At 30.0% G+C, this 23,400-nt stretch overlaps 1 protein-coding gene across 7 annotated transcripts in view; it reads right to left on the bottom strand.

Annotated features, from left to right (window-relative positions):
* Positions 1 to 23,400, bottom strand: part of LOC122504124 (gamma-aminobutyric acid type B receptor subunit 1) — a 483,822-nt gene that overhangs the window by 368,424 nt on the left and 91,998 nt on the right. For 6 of the 7 annotated variants that reach the window (XR_006301807.1, XM_043615051.1, XM_043615049.1 and 3 more), the window contains one exon: positions 4,309 to 4,407. The exons of the other annotated variant lie outside the window; for it this stretch is intronic. Coding sequence is in view for 5 of the 6 variants with exons in the window: in XM_043615049.1 (XP_043470984.1) it covers positions 4,309 to 4,407 (99 nt within the window). In the remaining variant the exon portion in view is untranslated. The remainder of the gene's footprint in view (positions 1 to 4,308; positions 4,408 to 23,400) is intronic. 7 annotated transcript variants of the gene reach the window in all.

Genomic DNA, 23,400 nt, shown 5'->3' with positions numbered 1-23,400 from the left:
AATTTGAGAAATGACTGCCCTAGATTTCGATAAAACTGATTACTTAAGGGTTTTTGAGGTCGCTGATTACGAATCTGAAGTTTGTTTTTCAAAATTCAAAATGGCGGATCCAATATGGCGGACGACATTTTTTAAAAATTATTGAACTCACATGAAACATGTTACTCGGGGGGTTTTAGTAATTGTTGATTACGAATCCGTTGTTGGTTTCTAAAATTCAAAATGGCGGATCCAATATGGCGGACGACATTTTTAAAAAATGATTGAAGTCACATGAAACTTGTTACTCGGGAGGTTTTCGTGGTTGCTGATTACGAATGTGTTATTTATTTTTCAAAATTCAAAATGCTAGATCTAATATATAAAACGACATTTTTTATGAACAATTCACTTCATTCGAAACTTGTTGTTACAAAGGGGTTTTTTTTGCTGTTGATCACAAATTGGCTATTGGATTTTAAAAATTTGAAAGCGTGTTTTCAATATATCAAAGGAATTATTTTTAAATTATTTAATTTTGCATAATAAGGTTTTATGAATTAAATATTTTATAAAACATGTTTTAATTTTTAAAAAAGAACCCAGTAAAAAAAAGTATTTAGAATAAAGAAAAAGTATTGGTGGAGACGTTCGGTAAATGCGTTTTCGCGACAAAACCGTATTGGTTGGTTACAGTGAATACATTTGGCTTACCGTGAATACTATTTTTTTTAACTTTTGATTTAAAGAATCCTAAGCAAAGTTGAGAATATTTATAAAGATCGTAAGTGATTTGAAGTATAAAAATGACTATTGCGGGAAGGAAATAAGAAATTTTGAGAAAAAAACGAAAAATTAAATGTTGTAGGTTTGGCACATTTAATTTTTCGTTTTTTCTCAAAATTTTTTTATTTTCTTCTCGCAATCGTCATTTTTATACTTCAGGTCACTTACGCTCTTTATAAATATTCTCAACTTTTCTTAGGAATCTTTAAATCGAATGTTTAAAAAAATGTATTCACAGTAAGCAAAATGTATTCACCGTAACCCACCAATACGGTTTTGTCGCCAAAACGCATTCACCGAACGTCTCCACCAATACTTTTTCTCTATTCTAAATACTTTTTTTTACTGGGAAATAATCACAATGTATAATTAATGTCGTTTGCCATATTGGATCTGGCATTTTGAATTTTGAAAAACAAATAACAGATTCGTAATCAGCAACCACGAAAACCCCCCGAGTAACAAGTTTCATGTGACTTCAAACATTATTTTAAAATGTCGTCCGCCATATTGGATTCGCCATTTTGAATTTGGAAAACAAACTTCAGATTCATGATCAGCGACCTTAAAAACGCACAGAGTAACATGTTTCATGTGAGTTCAATCATTTTTTAAAAATGTCGTCTGCCAAATTGAATCCGCCATTTTTAATTTTGAAAAACAAACTTCAGATTCGTGATCAGCGACCTCAAAAACCCTTAAGTAATCAGTTTCGTCGAAATCTAGTGCAGTCATTTCTCAAACTAATAATTTGTTTATATAATTTGTTTAGGACACAAAATGTCTATCAAATAAGTTAGAAAATAATTTTTTATCCCACATGCACAAAAAAGGCGCTTTTAGATAGCTGACAACAGGGAGGAAAGTCATTTATTTCTTCGACCGTATGAAAATAGCGGCCGTTTTCATGCAAGTCGAACAAGTGAATGACTTTTACTCCCTGTCGTCTGCTATCTGAAATCGACACTTTTGTGCATTAGGAATAAAAAATATCGTAAGTAACACGAGAATAAAGGTCTCGGGGCGCCTATGGCGCCCTCGACCTCCACTCGTGTCACAAAAATCACCGTAAAGAAATGGCTGCCTTCATCCTCTTGTTGCTTAATATATGTACTATTTCGACTACATTGTTGTTAAATAAATAAATAAACAATTAGTTCAAATAAATTATTAGCAGACGCATTGTATTCTGTGGAAACTCAAGATTATTTAAAAAAAAAAATCCGTTAAAAATTGTAAGAGCGTTAAATTTTTGTCCCTGAAAAGTGCTATTTGCCCCACTGTGTGGCGTGACGTAAATAAATCCTGACAGTTAGAGTGGGGAGTTAGACTGTTTCTCTCACTCTCACTGACCCCACTCTTGTCAGAAGATTACTTTACATCACGCCACAAGCTGCCCCGTGAAAACTCAATCTATGTGATCCTAATCTTATCTCTATATAAGAACAGTTCAAATATTTTAATAAAAATCTTTCAATTTAACTTTAAGGTAGTATTATAGTTCCTGTCGATCAAAAAATTGATTTTTTTTCCTTTTACTTTTATGTTCTAAATTATCTGAAGAATATAATTCTCAAATTATAGATTGAAATTCGAAGAAATAAAAAAGTTATACACAAATTAAGGTAGGAAACCGATATTAGAAATGATGGAGATGATGAGAATCTCCATTGGACCCATAGCTGTTGAATTCGTTGAATATAAGGACGAGCATCGGATAAAACTAGCAGAAAAGCGTTTCTTGAAGACAATTAACAGCGGTCGAATCCTGGCAAAAAAGTTTGCCAAGTAGGAGAAGAAGAGGCTTTCGAGATAATACATGGGTTGCTTTATGGACTGGAAATCGGATGTTCCTGAGAAGCTGTAGCTTGTACGCAGATTGATCGTTCATTTTTTATCTCTATTTTGGCGCTCTCTAGTGATGAAACTAGCATAGTAAAACACAAATTTTTTATTTTTGACAGGCAAAAATGTCAATAATATGATGCAAAAAGTTAAATTACTTTAAATAAATTTATTACCGAGAAAAAAATGTTGTTTTAACTCATTTTTTACTGCTTACAAACTATAATACTACCTTAAATAAGTCAATTTTTGCTGTGATGGATAAATTCTATTATATATTTTTAAAACATAAGTAGGCCATTTAAGGCTTTTAAATACAATCAATATTATTAAGTTAAGAATATGCTTAAAATTTGAAGCTAGTTGTTTGAATCCACTTTTTGTACTTGTGAACATCAAAATTGTTATACATTTAGAACCTTCCACGTCAACATGGACACAATTCCAAACAAAAATTGCTTTCATAGATTTAAACACATTCGTGTACTTTAAGATGCCAATGGGCGTTTTTCGACAATTTCCATTTTCGATGACAATAGAGCTGTCAAAAAGTTCAAAAATCTTAAAATACTTTTTTGAATTATAAGCAAAAGACTAGGTAAATTATTCTGTAACTTATTCTTTTAAGGTCCCCAATAATATAAATCTAAAGTTTTTTTTAAAAGAATCCAAAATGGCGGACAAAATTCAAATTTGATTAGATTCGATTAAAACTTGTTACTCGGGGGTTTTTTAGGGTCGCTGAAAACGAGTCTGAAGTAACTTCTTAGAAATTAAAAATGTAGGATTCAATATGGCGGAAAAAATTTCAAATTTGATCCGATTCCTTTAACGCTTGCAAAGTTTTTCTGAGGATATCAAATTGAGACAAAAATCGTATCAAAACGTTGCTTCGAAACAATTTTGATACGTTTTTTGTCTCAATTTGATATCCTTAGAAAAACTGTGCGTAATAATAACAAATTGTTTACATTATAAAACAGTATGAAACTAGAATTTCTTTAAAGTGACTTCAGATTCGTAATCGGATACCCTAAAAACCCCCGAGTAACAAGTTTTAATTAAATCTAATCAAATTAGAAAATTTGTCTGCCATGTTGAATCCGACATTTTTAATATCTGAAAAGTGACTTCAAATTCGTAATCTGTGGCCCTAAAAACCGCCGAGTAACAAGTTTTAATAGAATCTGATCAAATTTTAATTTTGTCTGCCATATTGGATCCACTATTTTGAATTCTTTTAAAAAAAACTTTAGATTTATAATCAGGGACCCTAAAAACTGTTAAAGAATGAGTTACAGAATAATTTACCTCGTTTTTTGTTTTTAATTCATAAAAATTATTTTGAGATTTTTAGACTTTTTAACTTTTGACAGTTCTATTGGCATCGAAAATAGAAATTTTCGAAACGCGCCCATCGGAATCTTAAAGTACACGAATGTAGAAATCTTTTAAGCCCTAGAATGTTTAAATCCATGAAAGCAATTTTTGTTTGGAGCTCTGTCCGTGTTGACGTGGAATTTCCCATTCACAAAATTTCAATGTTTTGATATAAGATATCAAAATATCATTGTATATTTACATAATACAAGTATACAAATCCATATAAGTGTGCCTACAAATTATTTTAAAACATTCTTAATCTTATAAGTTAAAAGTTCTGTGGATTTTCCTATATATATACACGTCTTTACATACCTCACTATCATTAGAATGTAATCTCAAAGTGAAACCAGGCAGTAAATTAATTTCTCGATTGACATCTTCCATCGCTAGGTTGGCAGCTGGCATACAAGACTGTTGAAAATGAATATTTATTCTATTGATAAATAATGTATAAAAATAAATTTTTATTTATTTATTTATACGAAAAATTCTCGCAGTCACAGTTCATCGCAGTATGCTTTGAAAAAATCAAAATTACTATATTTTGGTAACAAAGAGCTTACGATCAGAACGTTATGTAAATTGTTTCTTGAATATTATTTTTAACAACTTGTGATTCTAATCCTTCTATTTGCGAATCGTCCTATTCTAAATACATAGACCATTATTTAAATTTTAGTTTCTCAGAACCTCGCACTGATGTGTGCAATTTTCGTATTAAACATCGGCACAGTCCCGAGAATATAGAATTTAAAGATCATAAAATACGTATTGCTCATCACAAGATTTTAAAACAAAGTTTATTATGCCATAATGATGCGTTGTGCTTAGAATTTGGTTTCCGTCAAAATTTACAATTACCAAAAATCCCAGTAAACGAACAGTATTATATATGTCTGATTTCTTTAAATGTTTTAAATATTCACACATTCGGTGAAAACTGACAGAAATAGCTATATGTATTTTTTTATCGAAAATCAACTGAAAAAGGGTGGTAATACAATTTTTAATTTTTTATTTGATACCATAAAACGCGAGCTTCAATTAAATCATTATAACAAAATTTATTTATTTTTGGGTAATTGCGGTGGCCAAAATAAAAAATACTTATTGCTTAGCTTCCTTACATTATTATCACAAAAATTACAACTAGAGATTCAAAAATTCTACGAATGTCACCAATTCACGACTTAAAGCCTTTGAATGTAAAAAACGACTGTCTAACACCCGAGGCCGAGGCATCTGTTTAAATAATTACCACAATTCTAATTTAATAAAGTAATTTATTTGAACTTCAATACAGAGTGAACACGTGGTGTTTATATTACACAAGCCTGCAAAAAAATAAAAATTTCTGTTGCCTGAGATCAAGAAGTCATTTCCCGTAGTATTTGGTGCGCTGAATCCGAATCTGGCAACGAAAACCTCCCATCACGTCAGGATTTTGAGAAAAGTGGGGACAAATTCCCAAAAATCATGTTTTTCGCTGTTTTTGTAAATCTCTACCGGGTAAATCCGACGTGCTAGAGACTTGTCATAGGAGTCAAATTAAAGCCTAAACCCTGTACTTTAAGAAGATAAAGCGATATTGCTAACAACAAACTAAATTAGCTGTCAAAAATGATTTCTTTAACAGTTGTCAAGTATAAAAATTGACTGATACTGACCGTAAATAAAACTATTTGAAAAATGATTGAATTCGATTAAAATTTGTTACTCAGGGGTTTTTGGGATCGCTAATTAGGAATATGTTGTTAAATTATTAAAATTTAAAATGTCGGATCCAATATGGCGGACTTATTTTTCAGAATTGATCAAATTCACTTGAAACTTGTTACTCGGGGGTTTTTGGGGTCGTTGATTATGAATCCAACTACAGATTTTTTATTTTGACATCATATTTGTAAGCAACGACCCCGAAAACCCCAAACAATAAATTCTAAGCGAATCCAATCATTTTTAGGGTTCCGTACACCTACGGTGTATCGGCGGAACCCTATTGGTGAGACTCTTGTGTCCGTAGCCAAATCGTGTCCCCCCCTAGCGGCTAAACTATTTGACCTAAAGAGCACAAATTTGGTCCAGATATGTATTTTCACTCGTATATTACAGGAAAAATATAGCGAATATGATTGGACGTGATGGGCGTTGTCAAGGAAATAACAAGATTGTTGGCCAAAAATGCATAAAAAGTGACTATTCCCCCCCTTAACTTTTAAACTATTAGACATAGAGAGCTGAAATTTTGCATGCTGGTGTATTTTTACTCAAATATTACAGGAAAAATATAGAGAACTTGATATGTAATGATGGCCATAGCGTTGTCAAGGAAAAACTAAAAAATTAAAAAATAGTTATTTATGATACAAGTGCGTAAAATCGTTGATTATACGAGTGTGACGTTTGCAGCTCGAGCCGAAGGCGAGTGCTGCAAGTCACACAAGTATAATCTGATTTACGCACGAGTGCCATACGAAATTTTTTGCAACACTACAACAACTAATCTTGCAGCAATATTGCCAATATTACTGTAAGTTAAGGTGTAGTGGGGGCACTGTTAAATGAAGTTTTCTAGAAACTAAAATAAAAAAATGTGATTGCAAATTGTTGTTTAAAAGCTTAACTTCATTGTTTCTCATCAAACAGTCACAAGAATACGTTAAGTAACCATTTTACGCACTAAAAATCACTTTACACACTGGAATTTACTTTACACACTGCTAGCGGTGTGTAAAGTAAAACTTTACACACCGCTATAAAAAGAAGTACTTTACACACAGTTTTCTGTGTGTAAAATCCAATTTTACAGGTTAGTGTTGCAAAAAAAAATTTTTTTCCTAATTTTTACATTGTTTGACCTAATGAGCTAAAAATTGGTATCCTAGTGTATTATTACAGTCTGACGACAAAAAATTTATTTAAGTTTTTTAAAAAAAATTTTAAAAAAATTTTTTTAGTTTAAACACGTGGCATTAAATATTTTAAGAAAGAGTGAAATTTTAAGAGAATAAATGAGAGATTGTTTTCTGACTTTAATTTCTTAACTAAAAATAAAAAAAAATTGGACAAGTGCGAGTTGTACTCGCACTGCAAAGGCGGGTTCCGTACACAAATATTGAAATAATACTTGCAACATTTATCGGTGATTGGTAGAATTAAAATAAACAATTAAAAAAATATATTAAAATCATTTCATAAAAAAAATATTTAAAAAAAATTAAAGTATTGTATATCTAATATTGTAAACAATAATAAGCAGAGGAACTATAATTTTGAAAATTTTGTTCCTCTGCTTATTATTGTTTACAATATTAGATATATACAATACTTTAATTTTTTTAGTTATCTTTTTTTTATCAAATGATTTTAATATATTTTTTTAATTGTTTATTTTAATTCTACCAATTACCGATAAATGTTGCAATTTGACTACTATGACAAGTCTCTAGCACGCCGGATTTACCCGATAGAAAGTTACAAAAACAGCGAAAAACATGATTTTTGGGAATTTACCCCCACGTTTCTCAAAATCCTGACGTGATGGGAGGTTTTCGTTGACAGATTCGGATTCAGTGCACCAAATACTACGGAAAATGACTTCTCGATCTCAGACAACAAAAATTTTAATTTTTTTGCAGGCTTGTGTTATTAACCCATTAATTCCCATGAAGAAACCAGCTATTGTATTAAAAAAAACGAAATTCTTATAAACAAATTATGCTGGATAAAGGGTGTTTCATCCCAAGCTTAAACAAATGGATTTTAAGTAAAACTAACTATTGGATTCATAGGCAAATAGAAAAAAAATATATGCCTTTTTTTGTATTTAATTTCCAATTGTTTAACAACAATTGTTAAAACAAAATAATAAAAATACAAAATTTTTGAATACTGTTAACGCCAATCGATTCTATTTTGAAAAATAAGAATGTTTTGTGATGATTATATCATTTCTTCCAGTTTGGGATGAAACATTCTTTACCCAGCTTAAATTGTTTATAACAATTTTATAAGCAAAAGACGACTTATCGAAAAAAATGACCTATACAAAACATTCTTATTTTTCCGCGTAGAATCGATTGGCGTTAACAGTTTTCAAAAAATTTTTAATTTTTATTAATTTGTTTAAACAATTGGAAATTAAAAACAAAAAAACAGGTATATATTTTTTTCAATTTGCCCATGAATCCAATTGTTAGTTTTTTAATACAATGGCAGGTTTCTTCATGGGACTTAATGGGTTAAAGATGGCTATCAACCAAGAAGACTAGAGACAGGAGGGCTAACTGCAGTAGTTGGGGTAGGACAAAAAAGGGGGTTTATGAAGGCGTTGGTGGATTGCGCCAAATGTAGTGATTTCATTCTGCACATCACGCACACACGTAAATAGACTTGTATGTGATTTGTTTTGAAATTTCTATTGGTGTTTTTCACGTTTTATGAATTTCATACGTAAAATAAAGTGTAAATAAAAATTATTAAAATGACAAAGTGTTGTGTTCTAAATTGTAAAAGTGAAACTGAAAAAAATGATAGAACGTTATTATCTTTTCCGAAAGTCGAGGTATGTCACATTTTATTTTGTGATTATTATTAATTATGTTTTTATTACAGAATTGTTATTTAACTAGTAATGATTATAAAAAATGTAAAAAACTTGAATAATTGTTATACTAATTATATAATTCTATTAACGGATCTTTTATTTATGAATAGTGATTTTATATTTTAGTCATCTAAAGTGGAATGGTTAAATGCTGTTGGCAATAACCTCAAAAAGTCCAGTAGTAAGCAACTTTTCATTTGCAGTAAACATTTTACTGAAAATTGCTTTAACCCTTTAACGCCCAAATGTGCTGTTTTCCAACTTGAATTTTAACTTCATACAACTATTAAAAGAAAGCTAAAAAAATTTCAAAAGTACCATTTCCTACTATTTTCGGGGTCGCTCTTTCGAATGGCGTTGTCGAAATTTCCAAAAAATAAAATTAACCCCCTCTTTTAATGAAATTTTCCAAAAAATGCAAGATTTTTTGATGAAATTTTTTTTTATTGCAATTTTCATTGTTATATCGGTATCTACATATCGTCTAAGGTATAAAAAGCGTATTTCTGATAGCTGTACTTAAAAAATGTGCAGTAGTTTTTTTTCATTTTTTCATTTTTTATTAAAAAATGGCGCCCGAACGCTAAATTTTTTTTTTATTACACTTACAAATTTTTTTTCTAAATTTGCTTAAATTCACTTGAAATTTGTTACTCGGGGGTTAATGGGGTCGCAAATTTCGAATCTGATGTTAGTTTTAAAAAATTCAAAATGGCGAATTAAATATGGCGGACGATTTTTTTAAAATTTACCAAATTCACTTGAAATTTGTTACTCGAGGGTTTATGGGGTCGCTAATTACGAATATGATGTTAGTTTTTAGAAATCCAAAATTTCGGATCTAATATGCAACAGATATTCAAATGACTGAAGGTGACCAGGACTTAGAATAAGTTTTGGTAGATGTAACATCCCGAGATAAAACGTTTTTTAATTTAACTCTCAATAAGTAAAATCAAATAAGCACTTTACCTCCCTTTTATTATACGCTTAATAAAATTACCGTTGCCTTAGCTCTGAACGTGACAAAAGACAACCTCAAACAAAGTTTAATGATGAAAAAAGGTCCTAACTTTAAACTTCAATAAGTAATTAAACTAAGTTTTATGAAAGTAATGTTTCAAGTTCGACATTATTATTAATTGAGTATAAGTAATTTCCAAAATTGACCCAAATAACAATTTTCAAGCCAATCCGGATGATTTTTTTTTGTCTGACATATTAGATCCGAAATTTTGGATTTTTAAAAACTAACATCATATTCGTAATCAGCGACCCCAAAAACCCCCGAGTATTAATTTTTAAGCCAATCAGAATGATTTTTATTTTTTCGGTCGCCATATTGAATCCGAAATTTTGGATTTTTAAAAACTAACATGATATTCGTAATCAGCGACCCCCAAAACCCCCGAGTATCAATTTTTAAGCCAATCAGAATGATTTTTATTTTTTCGGTCGCCATTTTAGATCCGTCATTTTCGATTTTTAAAAAATAACATCATATTCGTAATCAGCGACCCCAAAAACCCCCGAGTACCAATGTTTAAGCCAAACTGAATGATTTTTATTTTTTTGGTCGCCATTTTGGATTTTTAAAAACTAACATCATATTCGTAATCAGCGACCCTGAAAACCCCCGAGTAACAAGTTTCAGGCGAATTTGGTAAATTTTTAAAAAAATCGTCCGTCATATTGAATCCGCTATTTTGAATTTTTCAAAACTAACATCAGATTCGTAATTAGCGACCCCATAAACCCCCGAGTAACAAATTTCAAGCGAATTTAAGCAAATTTAGAAAAAAAATTTGTATGTGAAATAAAAAAAAATTTAGCGTTCGGGCGCCATTTTTTAATAAAAAATGAAAAAAGAAAAAAAACTAATGCATATTTTCAAAGTACAGCTATCAGGAATACGGTTTTTATACCTTAGACGATATGTAGATACCGATATAACAATAAAAATTGCAATAAAAAAAAATTTCATCTAAAAATCTTGCATTTTTTGGAAAATTTCATTAAAAGAGGGGGTTAATTTTATTTTTTGGAAATTTTGACAACGCCATTCGAAAGAGCGACCCCAAAAATAGTAGGAAATGGTACCTTTGAAATTTTTTTAGCTTTCTTTTAATAGTTGTACGAAGTTAAAATTCAAGTCGGAAAACAGCACATTTGGGCGTTAAAGGGTTAATTCAAATGATCAAACGATTTGGAAAGATAGAGAAAAAGTTACGTTACCGAGAAAAGTTTTGCGACTGAAAAAAGGCAGAATACTGACGATTTTTTAAGTTAGTGTATATTTTGTAATTATGTCAATATGAAATTAAAATATTTGTTTTAATTTTCTTAAATTGTTAATAATTTTAGTAATTAAATTAATTTTATGTAAAAAAATTAAAGTTTTGGTAGCTATTGAATATAATGTACTTATTTAGAGGTTTTTTTTATGATTTCACAGGAACATTGAATCAAGATAATTTTATTAATAAAAAATATAGGAAATTTGTCTTTAACTTCTGCTCGAAAAGTGGATATTTTGAACCAGGTTATGTCGCTTAAAGTCACGACAGCTGACCCTCCCGATATGGAAAATGAGTTATCTGAGTACTGAAAAAAAAATTTAATTGAAGATTGGAAATGTAGAGACAAATAGTATATTTGTGACACTCGTGTCACAAAAATCATCGTAAACAAATTGGCTGCCTTTATTCCCGTGTTACTTACGATATTTTTTACTCCTAATGCACAAAAGTGTCGATTTCAGATAGCAGACGACAGGGAATAAAAGTCAGTCACTTGTTCGACTTACAGTCAACTCTACGAATAGTGCCGCTATCAATAGTGCCACTTCTCCTCTTTCTCGCTCGAGCTCTATCCCCACTTAAGCGACTCTAGCACGGCTTCTGAATTTCGAGTTTCCCCTAAGAGAGAAATATACAAACAGTGGGGGTACTACAGTTCCAAGAAAAGTCGTAAACGCTGTGCAATTTTGCGGCACTATTCATAAAGTTGACTGTATATGAAAATGGCGGCCGTTTTCTCCCTTAGGCAAAAATAACGCATGGGATCAGCGGTTATGTTTGCACATGGGAGAAAATGGACGCCATTTTCATATGGTCGAACAAATAAGTGACTTTACTCCCTGTCATCAGCTATCTAAAAGCGCCATTTTTGTGCATGTGGGATAAAAAATAATTTTCCTGACCGTTGGGGACTTGGAGATATAGTGATGAAGGTGTATTTTTTGTTTACTTTGGAGATATTCCAAACGTTGTCACCAGGTCATTGTATGTAAAAGAGGATATGTCTGTCGGAGTAAGTTCGTCAAAATAAAATTTGGTTTTTACAAATAATTAAGTATTCTATATTTTAAGATTTACAATATTAAAAATTAATAATGATTCATTATTCAATTTATGAATAAATCGTAATCAAGTCTTCTTGATCGTAATACTATAATGGACATATTCCTTAAATAATAAAAACTGTACCCATATCATAATTAAATTTTAATTTCGGTGGTTTTTTAAATAAGTTACCTATTTTATGTGAAATATTTTATGGAATGATTTATTCAATATATTACATTATTTTATATAAGAATTCAAAATCAAACTGCAAAAAATCCTCTTTGCGGTAAAATTACAAAGTTAGAAGATATCCGATTAATAATGATAAAAATGGTTGCCTCAACATTTGCGAAATGGCTTGGCGACGCCAATGTTACAATGGATGTTTTTTAAAAAAACCAAAAGTCAAAGCAATAAGTGCAAAGATTGCCAAATAAAACATAAACGGGAAACTAATAATAAATATCAAGTAGCTCAGCGGTTGCTGAAGAAAAATCTACGAGAGAAGAGAAAAAACAAAAATTTGAAATAGTCTCTAGTCTTTTTGCTCTCAACTGACTTATCATGTGATTCGAGTGTGTCTTCTCAAAACTTTCCGTTATAATAAATATTTTTTCAAAAAGAACAACAACAGTAAATATTAAACACGATCTGACGATAATATAAAAAAGAAAATCTCTTAACAGCTAATAATAAACTAATTTCTGATTTTTACATTTCAATAAATAATTTAACGAAAAATAACTAATATTGACGAAATACCCGAATTAGATACTGCAGACAAATTTACTCTACTTAACGATAATAGCTATAACAAATTAGATACTGTAGACGAATTTACTCCATTTAACGATAATAGCTATAACAAATTTGTAAGAAAGAACAAAGCTGTGCTCTGGCACTTACGAATGGGTCATGCATCAGTTAACTATTTAAAAAAGTTACAAACTTCGTGGAAAGATAATAAAGACCTTCAGTCTGTAGTTTTTGATGACAGTATTCTCGATTGTGAAATATTTGCACTAACAAAAATTAATAAACTACATTTCCATAGTCAAAGAAATCGAGCTACACGACCGTTACAAACTATTCACTCCGATGTAATGGGTAAAATCTCTCCCCCACACTTATCCTCACAGTTATCAATATACTGTTGTTTTTATTGATGACTATGCACGAGTGGCTTTAGCATATTGTATGAAACCCAAAGACGAGATGGGCGTATGTTTAGAAAAATTTATGTTCAGATCAGGGAACCGAATTTTTGGGAGGTTATACAAACAAAGTGTTGTTACGCGAAGGTATAGAACGACAATGTGCAAATCCTGACACTCCTCAACACAACGGAGTCTCTAAACGTTTGAACCAAACGATTCAAAGGAAAACTCGATCAATTATGTTTGACTTAAAACTTCCACCAAACATGTGAGATTTAGCATTAGGAACGAAAGTTTATTTTTACAATAGAACTCCACATAAGTCGACAGATTTTGAAACTCCTCTGAGGAAATTCGCTCCTAATTTTGATTTTGACTTAAAACAAATAAAACGATTAGAGGGGGTCATAACCACCCCCTCTTCAATGATGGTGCCATGGAACTAATCCAAAAACTATTTTTTTATGGAAAATATCAGTATTCAAGAAAGAAAAGTGATCTCATAATAATATAAAAATTATCTCATTTTACATTTTTGTACTGTTCTAATTTCCTTATAATTAATAAAGTTTTTTTAGTATTTTTCTCTTTCATGTGCATGTGCACTTCCTCACTCTCTCTGTTTGCGACATTTAATATAAAATTACCTTAAATTGATTTTTGCAACTATTTTTTTAATTTTTCCAGAAGAAGATGAAAAGATAAAGTCCTCTCTTAGACATTTTAATGTTATTCTTAATGAATTTTTCTTTTCGGTAATAAGAGTTTTTCCATTTCTTCTTCCTTTAGGCCATTTAACCCTAAGATGTAGGCGCCTTGCGTTTGCCTGTATCACTGATGTTTTATAAGTTGATTCCACACCACAAGAACATCAACCAAACCAAACAAAAAGTACTGAATTTTTTAATTAAAAGAGGGCCACCTTTGGGTCACGAACAGAAGTTAAACATAATAGACGCGCTTTTTTAAATATGATTTAAATTTTTTTACACATAGGAAGGCATAAAATGAAGAAAAAATTGAAAACGTCTACTGTAGAATACCATTCACTAATAATAACCATAATAATAATTGTGAAATAATCAGAATAGTAACTGTTGAAAAATGAAAAAAAGTAAATTTGAAAATATGTAAAATCAACTTCGCATTTAAATCTTACTATGAATCATATTATTCGCCTTTCTGCAATAATTGCCTCTTTTCTTTTTCTCCTTAGAAACCAAAATCCACTCTCTACTTCTCCTCTAACTGGCCCCTCTTATTTTGGCAAATTAGTCACTTGCGAACCTCTGGTCAACGCTGATAAAATTTGTACTAAAGTTTTTCTCTTTTATTAAGCAATTTGTATAATTTGTTTATAAGTTGATTTTTCTTTAGTGCTACTCTTGAGTGAACATCTAACATTTTTTCAAGTGTTAAAGTGATCTTAAAAATGTTAAAATAGATGAACTTTTCGCTATAAAACTGATACCTTTTTTATGCTAAGCATTTATATTATAATTTTATTTCTATTTTTGGACATTTAAACTAAGTTTAAATAAATTCCAATTTATTAAACAGTAACAAATATATAAAAAATATTTTTCTAGTTTTAATTTCTCTTGAGATTTTCTAAGTCTTAAAATTTATAATATTCATATTCTATGATATTTGCTTTTTCTTAATTGTACTATGTGACAGTTTAATTTTATCACGTTAAGAGCCATGCTGATAAAAGTTTCTATCCTCAAAATAAATATTATGGCGCAAAATTTCAAAGTTCTAGTGCAATGTATAATTTCTGAAACCTTAACTGGAGTCAGGGCTACCACTCCTGAAATTGAAAATACGCTGTAAATGCTTGTGGTTCAATGATGCCGCACTCACTGTATATATGTTGTGGACAAAGTCCGGAGTGCGGGCAGATCGCGGATTGACCGGTCATTTCGCAAAGTCCAAAATACTGTTTTTATATCAAGCATTGCCCAAGTCTTAACGGTCAAACTGTGGAGTGCCCAAGCTGCTTTGGGCAAAACCTTAAATTCTGATTTTATATTGTACCTTGTCAGAAATTTAAAGGAAATAATTAAATTATTTTATAATGTATAAAATAGTAAAATTTATATTTTTTTACATTATAATTAATAATATAATTGGTATGTGCACGAACAAAAAAAGGCATTGGAGGGACTGACAGTTCAAGAGGAGATGAAAGAAATTTCTAATAAGAAATATGCTGAAATCGAAATTGGCAGTTCTGTCAAAATGCCAATTCCAAGTGTAGACAGAGGTAAGGGAGATTCGCGCAGCGTAATAGGAATTGTGATGGAAGTATCTAAAGAGGGGTTTTATAAAATAGGTACAAGGCATGGTATAATTAGATCCTTATATTTGAGGAACCAACTTTCTTCTTGTGAGGAGAAATTTTTAAAAATCGACGCAGTCCCCAATAAAACTGTTTCTCTGTGACAGATTAATGGCGAAGAGTCTCTGTTTGGGCTACAAGAATTTGTAAAATACAACTGCACAAAAAACTGTATAAATATGACATGCAAGTATAAAAAACAAGGTACTCTGTAATTCAAAATGTCATAATAAAAATTCTCGTTGCAATAAGTAATCAAACTTATTTAATTGTATTTAATTGAAATTATTTGTTTATACTAAATAACAAATTTTAATTTTCTCAACGAATATATTAAATACAGAAAAGTAATAATAATAAAATTTACTATTTTATACATTATAAAATAATTTAATTATTTCCTTTAAATTTCTGACTCTCAACATTGCCCAAACCGACTTGGGCACTCCGCAGTTTGCCCGCCAACACTTGGGCAAAGTACAATATAAAATCAGAATTTAAGATTTTGCCCAAAGCAGCTTGGGCACTCCGCAGTTTCACCTTTAAGACTTGGGCAATGCTCGATATAAAAACAGTATTTCGGACTTTGCCCAAAAGTGCTCGATCAAACTGCGAAAAGACCGGTCAATCCGCGATCTGCCCGCACTCCTGCATTCACAACAGAAATTGTAGACACTGGTTCAATGTAGCCCACTCTCCCCTATATGATTATTTATTTTTTGATTCATTAAAGGTTATATTTTTCATAATATATTTTTTTATTTAATTTACATAAATTTTATTCAGAAACACCATAAGTAGAATTTTAATCATTTTTAATTGTTAAAAAATTATGTTTTAGAAATATTTTATGCATAATTTTTATTTCTTAATAACAATATTGTTCACAAACTCAATCTTTTATTTTATAAATATTCCCGTTTTTTAATATTTTTGTAGAAAAATTTACAATTTTCATAAGGAAATAATTTAAATCATTTTTATTTCTTAATTGCAATAGTTTTAATAAAATTCAAAGTTTTTGAAAAAAAGGAACAAAAATGTTAATAAATTCTATTTGTCAATTCCAAATTTTTATTGAAAATAATATTCAAATTTTTAAAATTTTTAGATAACTCCATGCAGTTTTCAACTCGGAGTGATGTATTTCTTCATGTTTTATAATATAATGATAGATGACCGAACCATAAAATCATGATTTTATATTTTAAAAATATTGTTACTGTAACTTCTTCAATAGTAGGGGAGGATGGGTCAAGGATAGTTAGTTGCTGTCATGCTTAAACGGGTTGTTCAAAAAGCGCGTCATTCATGATATGTTCGTATCTTAACACCAATAGATGATAGTAAAAATTGGAAGTCAATCTGCCACCATTTTGGAAGTCAAGAATTAATTCAAATCACATCGTTCCTTAAAATTTAGAAAAAACTAAAATATAGGCTTACGAACGAATTTTAATGCAATAATTAATATTTAGAAAATGTTCAAAACATGTTGTTAATACTTGAGATACAAAATACTGAATACAATAAAATAAAAAAAGAGATTAGCTCAGTCGGATAGATGCCTCGCTTGGCGGTCGTTTAAGGACCAAGGGTAAGTACCCTTGGTTCGCGCCCATTTGGCTTGGTATTTTACCGGCACGTGAGACAATCTGAGCGGGAGATTTGACGTCGAGGTATAATGATGTGCACCGTCGATTATTGTCCGGTACACACCATTAGAACTCAACTGTCGATAAACCGGTTGTACTCAGGAGAGGTTTTCTACAGTTTTCCTCTCCACTGGCGAGAAAACCCATTAGACGGGTGGTCCAGGCAAATGCGAGTACTCCTAATTTTTTGTCGCTCTGTAGGCGCAAAAATTTAGTATTAAGAAAATGTCTATAAGAAATATTGTAAGAGCGAAATTTGTAAAGAGACACTTGTATAGCCAAGTATGTAAGGCTGAAGACAGGTGTATAAACAAATAAATAAATAAAAAAAGGAAAATTTACTGATTTTCTATGACATTTTTAACATTCGGATTCTTTTAACTATCCTTGCCCGGTACTGGGGCAAGGATAGTTAAATTTTTTTTTACTTTTTCATTCGTATCTCGTAGGGATTGCAGTCTACAGCAAAATAATATATAGCAAAATTATAGCCAAATAACTAGGATTTCCAAAAATACTACTCGTTTTCAGATACATATTCAGGTTTGGCCGCTAGATCCGAAAACGAATCTTACCTAACTTTCCTTGCCCCATCCTACCCTATATTAATCAACAAAGGAATACAGGCAGTCATTTCATTACGATGATTCTTGTGACACGAGTAGAGGTCGAGGACTTAAAATATGTTTTATTCTTAATGCACAAAAGTGTCGATTTCAGATAGGAGACGACACGGAGTAAAAGTTTCACTTGTTCGACTAGTATGAAAATGGCGTTCATTTTTACCTTAGGTCAAATTATTCGGAAATTCTTAAATTAATTATATTAGAAAATAAAATTTTTAAATAATTTCAAGACAAAATCAATTTTCAAAAAAATTAATTCCACAGAACTGTCAGGTAAAAGTATGATTTATTTTTTTGGCGGACAAATTAAAAAGTTGATTTACGCTCTTGAAAATACTTCCTCTGGGGGTTTTTGGGGTCGCTGATTACGATTATGAAGTCAGATATGCAAGATTTAAGTTGGAGGATCCAATATGACGGACAGAAATTAAAAAGTTTATTTACGCTCCTGAAAATGCCTAGTCGGTGATTTTTAGGGTAGCTGATACGATTCTGAAGTCAGATTCACTAAATTCAAAATGGTGGATTCAATATGGCGGACAAAAATGAAAAAGTTGATTTATGCTCTTGAAAAAACCTTCTCGGGGGTCTTCGGGTTGCTGATTACAATTTTCAAATCGGCTTTGTAAATTCAAAATGGCAGAAAAAAATTAAAAAGTTCGCTTACGCTTTTTCAAAAAGCCTAGTCGGGTGTTTTCGGGGTTGATGAATACGATTCTGATGTCAGTTTTTAATAAATCAACATGGCATACAAAAGTTTATATTTCATGAATCTAATATTTAATTAAAATATTTTAGGGTTGCGATTTCACCCCTGAGTAGACATAGCACAGTAATATCGATTTTTGTAACAAAAAATCTGTCCGCGCAAGCGCGGACACATTCATTCGCTTCGCTCGCAAGTTTCAGCGCGCCTCGGGGCGCGCGAATATTGATCGTCGCGCTCCGGCGATTATTTCGCACGTCGCGCTTCGCGCTCCGTGTGATGTTGCGCGCTTCGCGCGCAAATGGCTCGCTTCGCTCGCGATGGTCTGCAACTGTTGTGCATTATTTGTGTTCTTGTTATTATTTCCTGTTATATGTTTAATAAAACATTTTTTTCTTAAAGTTACTACGACTTTAAGGATTACATTCTCATCACATGTTCTTCTCTGCTGATGATTGCGAGATTAAGTGGATTAAAATGTATATTTTTGGTAGAGATGTGCAAAAAGCTCGAAATGTCGATCCGAGCCAAGCCGAAATTTTCTCGAGCCGAGCCAAGCCGGCTCGATGTATCAAGTACTCGACATTTTCGAGTACTTGAGTGACTTTAAGTACTCGAACAATTCGAGTACTCATGTAAATTCGAGGACTTGATTAAATTTGAGCACTAGAGTGAATTCAAGTACTCGAAACTATTCGAGCTTTTTACACAGCTCGGCTCAGCTCGAACTGATTAGGCCCGGCTCGGCTCAAAAAATGAAATTCTCGATGAAGCTTTGAGCTTCAAGCTTTTTGCACAACTCTAATTTTTTGTCTCGATGATTAAAATTGTGAAGTTATTTTTAATTATACTAACTCTCTTAGCAGAAACATGATTTGCAGAAGCAGCTAAAATATTTTTAAACTATTATTATCAAGTTGTTGATAACAACGGATTTTTATAAAAGTTATAACATTTCACAAAATCAATAACAAATTTTTAAACACAGTTAAGGGTGCGTTCACAAATGAAGTCACGCAATTTTTCGGGATTTTAGACCCCTCCTTCCCTGTCACGCAATTTCATGCAATTTCACATGCAAAAATACAGTAGAGTATATAGTAAAGACCCCCATGTCCCCAAAAACGTAACATCATTTGTGAACGCTCCCTAAGCTGTCTGACCCAAAAACTTAAAAAAAAAATTGTTTCTGACGAAAATAGCTGGTTAACGAACTTAGCCTTCATTTTTGCACCAACTTTAAGTGTGTTAAATTTAAAAACGATCGGATAAGTTTTTCAAGAGTTATCGTGGGAACAACATATTACCGTCTACAGACGGACAGACAGACGAACAGACAGACACCATCGCCGGACCATGTTTTTCGGACTCAGGGCACCTCAAAACGTAAAGATTTCATAAAATTAGCAAAAGTCAAAATTCGACCAAAACTAATACCTTCTCATGTGATGAGAATGTAAAAAATTTAGTTTTTTGACAGTTTTTAAAAAATAACTCGAAAAGTTTTGCGTTGGGCAAAAAGTTGTCAACAGCAAAGTTGTAGCTGATGCAAAGCCGAGAAAAAAAGTCTCTGGTAGCAAAATCGCATATGCAAGAACGTCGGAGATAATGAAGTCGGAATATTGATTTTTTATCAAAAAAGTGCACAAAAAATATATATAGAGAGTGATTTTTCTGGAAATTACGAGTTTTTTGTGTTCAAGTATGTTTTTCAAGTATTTTAGGGTGAGAATATGTCAAAATTAATTGACTGATTTTTATTCCTTTAAAAAAATTCGATTTTTAGTGTTATTTTAGGATTTTTTAAGTTTTTTTGACCATTTAAGAGACTATAACTTCGAAAATTGAGTTTTTATGAAAAAATGTTATAGAGAAAAGTTGTTTGTATTTTTATAATCTAAAATAAAATAAAGTTAAAAATTCTGAAATTTAAAAAAATTGATTTTTCAAAATTTTGAAACTACCGTAGTTTTTGTAGTTTTTAACGAAAATGGCTGGTTAACGAACTTAGCCTTCATTTTTACACCAAGTTTAAGTGTGTTGAATTTAAAAACGATCCGATAAGTTTTTCAATAGTTATCGTGGGAACAACATATTACCGTCTACAGACGGACAGACAGACACACAGACAGACGCACTCGCCGGACTATGTTTCTCGGACTCAGGGCACCTCAAAACGTAAAGATTTCATAAAATTAGCAAAAGTCAAAATTCGACCAAAACTAATACCTTCTCATGTGATGAGAATGTAAAAAAGTTGATGATTTTTTATTCAAACCCAAAAAAATATTCCTTCGTTCAATCACGAGCTATACTCATCCACTAACAGAAAATATTTGGTTTTTTGATTTTCAAAGAACCGGTCAGAAGATATCGTGACCACCGCATTTTTGGAAGGGTTCTCAAAGAACCTGTAGATACGGCCCTGATTTTAAATATTTTTTACCGAAATTTTTACGAGTTACTCTTTTAATAGTGTACTATAAGACATAAAATCAGGGTGTCTACAACACCTGGAAAACCTGGAAAACCGGGAAATGTCAGGAAAATAAAAATGTCCTGGAAAACCTGGAAATGTCAGGGAATTTTTTCGAAAGTCAGGAAATTTTTTTCATTAAGACTTGAAATACTCTTGAACAATATTTTTAAAGCCCACAATTAGTTTTACAAATTTTTAGTAAAAAATTAATAGTAATAATTAATATTGCCTTTCTAATTTGCAATTCTATTCTATTTTGATTTTTGAGAAATAATATAAACCACAGACATACATATAATCAAATAGAAAAAGATTAATCACTTAAAATTCTAAAAGATCAAAAGAAAAGCAGAAATGATGGCATTGGCATATTTTGTTTCGTAAAATAAGTCAATTTATTTTTAAAATACGTAATTCAAGGCTCGAACTAAATCCGTAAAGTTCGTAAAAGTCAGTGTTTTTGATAAAAGGTCCGTAAAGTCCGTAATTTGATTGAAAAAGGACGAAAAGTTTGTAAATTGTACGATATAATTTGGGGAATTTTAGAGAAATTACAAATTATTGCAAAAATTCAATTATATTCAAAAATTTTTTTAAATTCTGGTAAAAATTTCTATTATCTTTATAAATAATAAAATTCTTCTCCGAAGTTCTATTATTTTAAAAAATTTTAATAAAATTCTTGGCAAAATTTCAATTATTTTCAAAAATGTTCCTCATTTCAACGTTTTTCAATATCTACTATTTTAATAAAATTTTTCCAAAACAATCTAATTATTTAAACAAAATTTTATTATTTTTATAAAATAATAAACATTTAACAGGAATTCAATTATTTACAAATTCAATACTATTTTAAATCAATTAATCGAAAAATTCAATTATTTTCAAAAATAAAGTTTTCCAGAAGAATCCAATTATTTAAAATAAAATTTTCATAATATTTCTTATATATTTCGAAAAAATTAATTATTTAAAGCAATTTTTATAAAATTCTTATGAAGAATTCCATTATTTTCAAAAATAATAAAATTTTTCACAAAAATTTAATTCTTTTTAAACATTTTAATAAAATTTTTTGCAATAATTCAATTATTTTAAATAAATAATATAAATTTTTCAGGAATTCAAATATTTTTGAAAATTTTAATAAAATTCTTTGCAACTATTCAATTATTTACATAAATAACAAAATCCATTACCGGATTTCAATTATTTTTAATAAAATTTTATAGAAATTGCTGAAAAAAATGTAATTATTGTTTAAAAAAATTTAATTTCAATGCCTCGAGAAAATCAATTACTTAAAAAAATGTTTTTTTAAATTCTTTAAAGGAATTCAATTATTTTCGTAAATAACAATATTAATTACAAGAATTCAATTATTTTTAAAAACTTTTCACAATTTAATGATTTTCTATATCTACTATTTTTATAAAATTTCCAAACAAAATTCAATTATTTAAAAATTTTATGTAAAAATCTTCGTAAGAGTTCCATTTTTTTCAGAATAATAAAAATTTCTCAGGAATTCAATTATTTTTGAAATTTTTTTGTAAAATTGTTAACAACTATTCAATTATTTTCATAAATAATAAAAATCATCAAAGAATTTCAATTATTTTTAATACAATTTTAATCGAATTCTTCGGAAAATGTAATTATTCTTCAAAATTTTATTAAAATTCGTCATCAATTAAAAAATTTGTTGGTAAAATTCTTTATGAGAATTAAATTTTAAGAAACATTCAATAATTCAATAAATTATTTATTTTTGTTTTCAAATAATTGAATTCTAATAAAAATTAATTTCAGTTAAAATTTTTGATAATAATTAAATATTAAAAGCCGTATAGCATGTATTTTTATAATTAATTGAATTTTTCTTAATTGAAGTTTTTATTTTCGAATATATATTTAATTGAAGAATTTACTTATAATTGAGATTTCGTAAAAGTGATTTAAAGATGAATTTTAGTTAAAAATTGTTGAAAATAATAATTTATAGTTGTGAAAAATTTAATTTATAATTTTAAGTAAAATGTTCTCTTATTTGACTCGGACTGCTGATATATTTTTTTTTCGTAATTTTTCATTTTTGGCCCGTAAAGTACATATTTTTAAATACTGTGTCACTGGTTCGAGCCCTGATAATTTTTTTAAAAATGTTCATTTTAAATTCATAATTTATAACGTTGGTGACGTTTACAATAATTTAGAAGAAAAAATAATTTTCTATTCAAACTTTTGTCTTAATAAAACTTTTACAATGTTTCTTGAACAAAAAGTTAAAAAAGGATAATTTGGTAAACATAAATAACTATTGTTTTCTGAGTGAAAAACAGTTTTTTTTCTTCAAATCGTTGATGACAAACGTTGTGAATACTTCTCCCGCGTCATTTATAAGTGTTATTAAATAAAATTTAAGGAATGTATTTTTTATTACGTTGATTCTTAAAACCTGGAAAAAAATTTTAGAAGGCC

The sequence above is a fragment of the Leptopilina heterotoma genome, unplaced genomic scaffold, assembly GCF_015476425.1.
Source record: "Leptopilina heterotoma isolate Lh14 unplaced genomic scaffold, ASM1547642v1 Lhet_279, whole genome shotgun sequence".
Taxonomy (NCBI): domain Eukaryota; kingdom Metazoa; phylum Arthropoda; class Insecta; order Hymenoptera; family Figitidae; genus Leptopilina; species Leptopilina heterotoma.
This window is presented reverse-complemented; position numbering and strand designations above follow the sequence as displayed.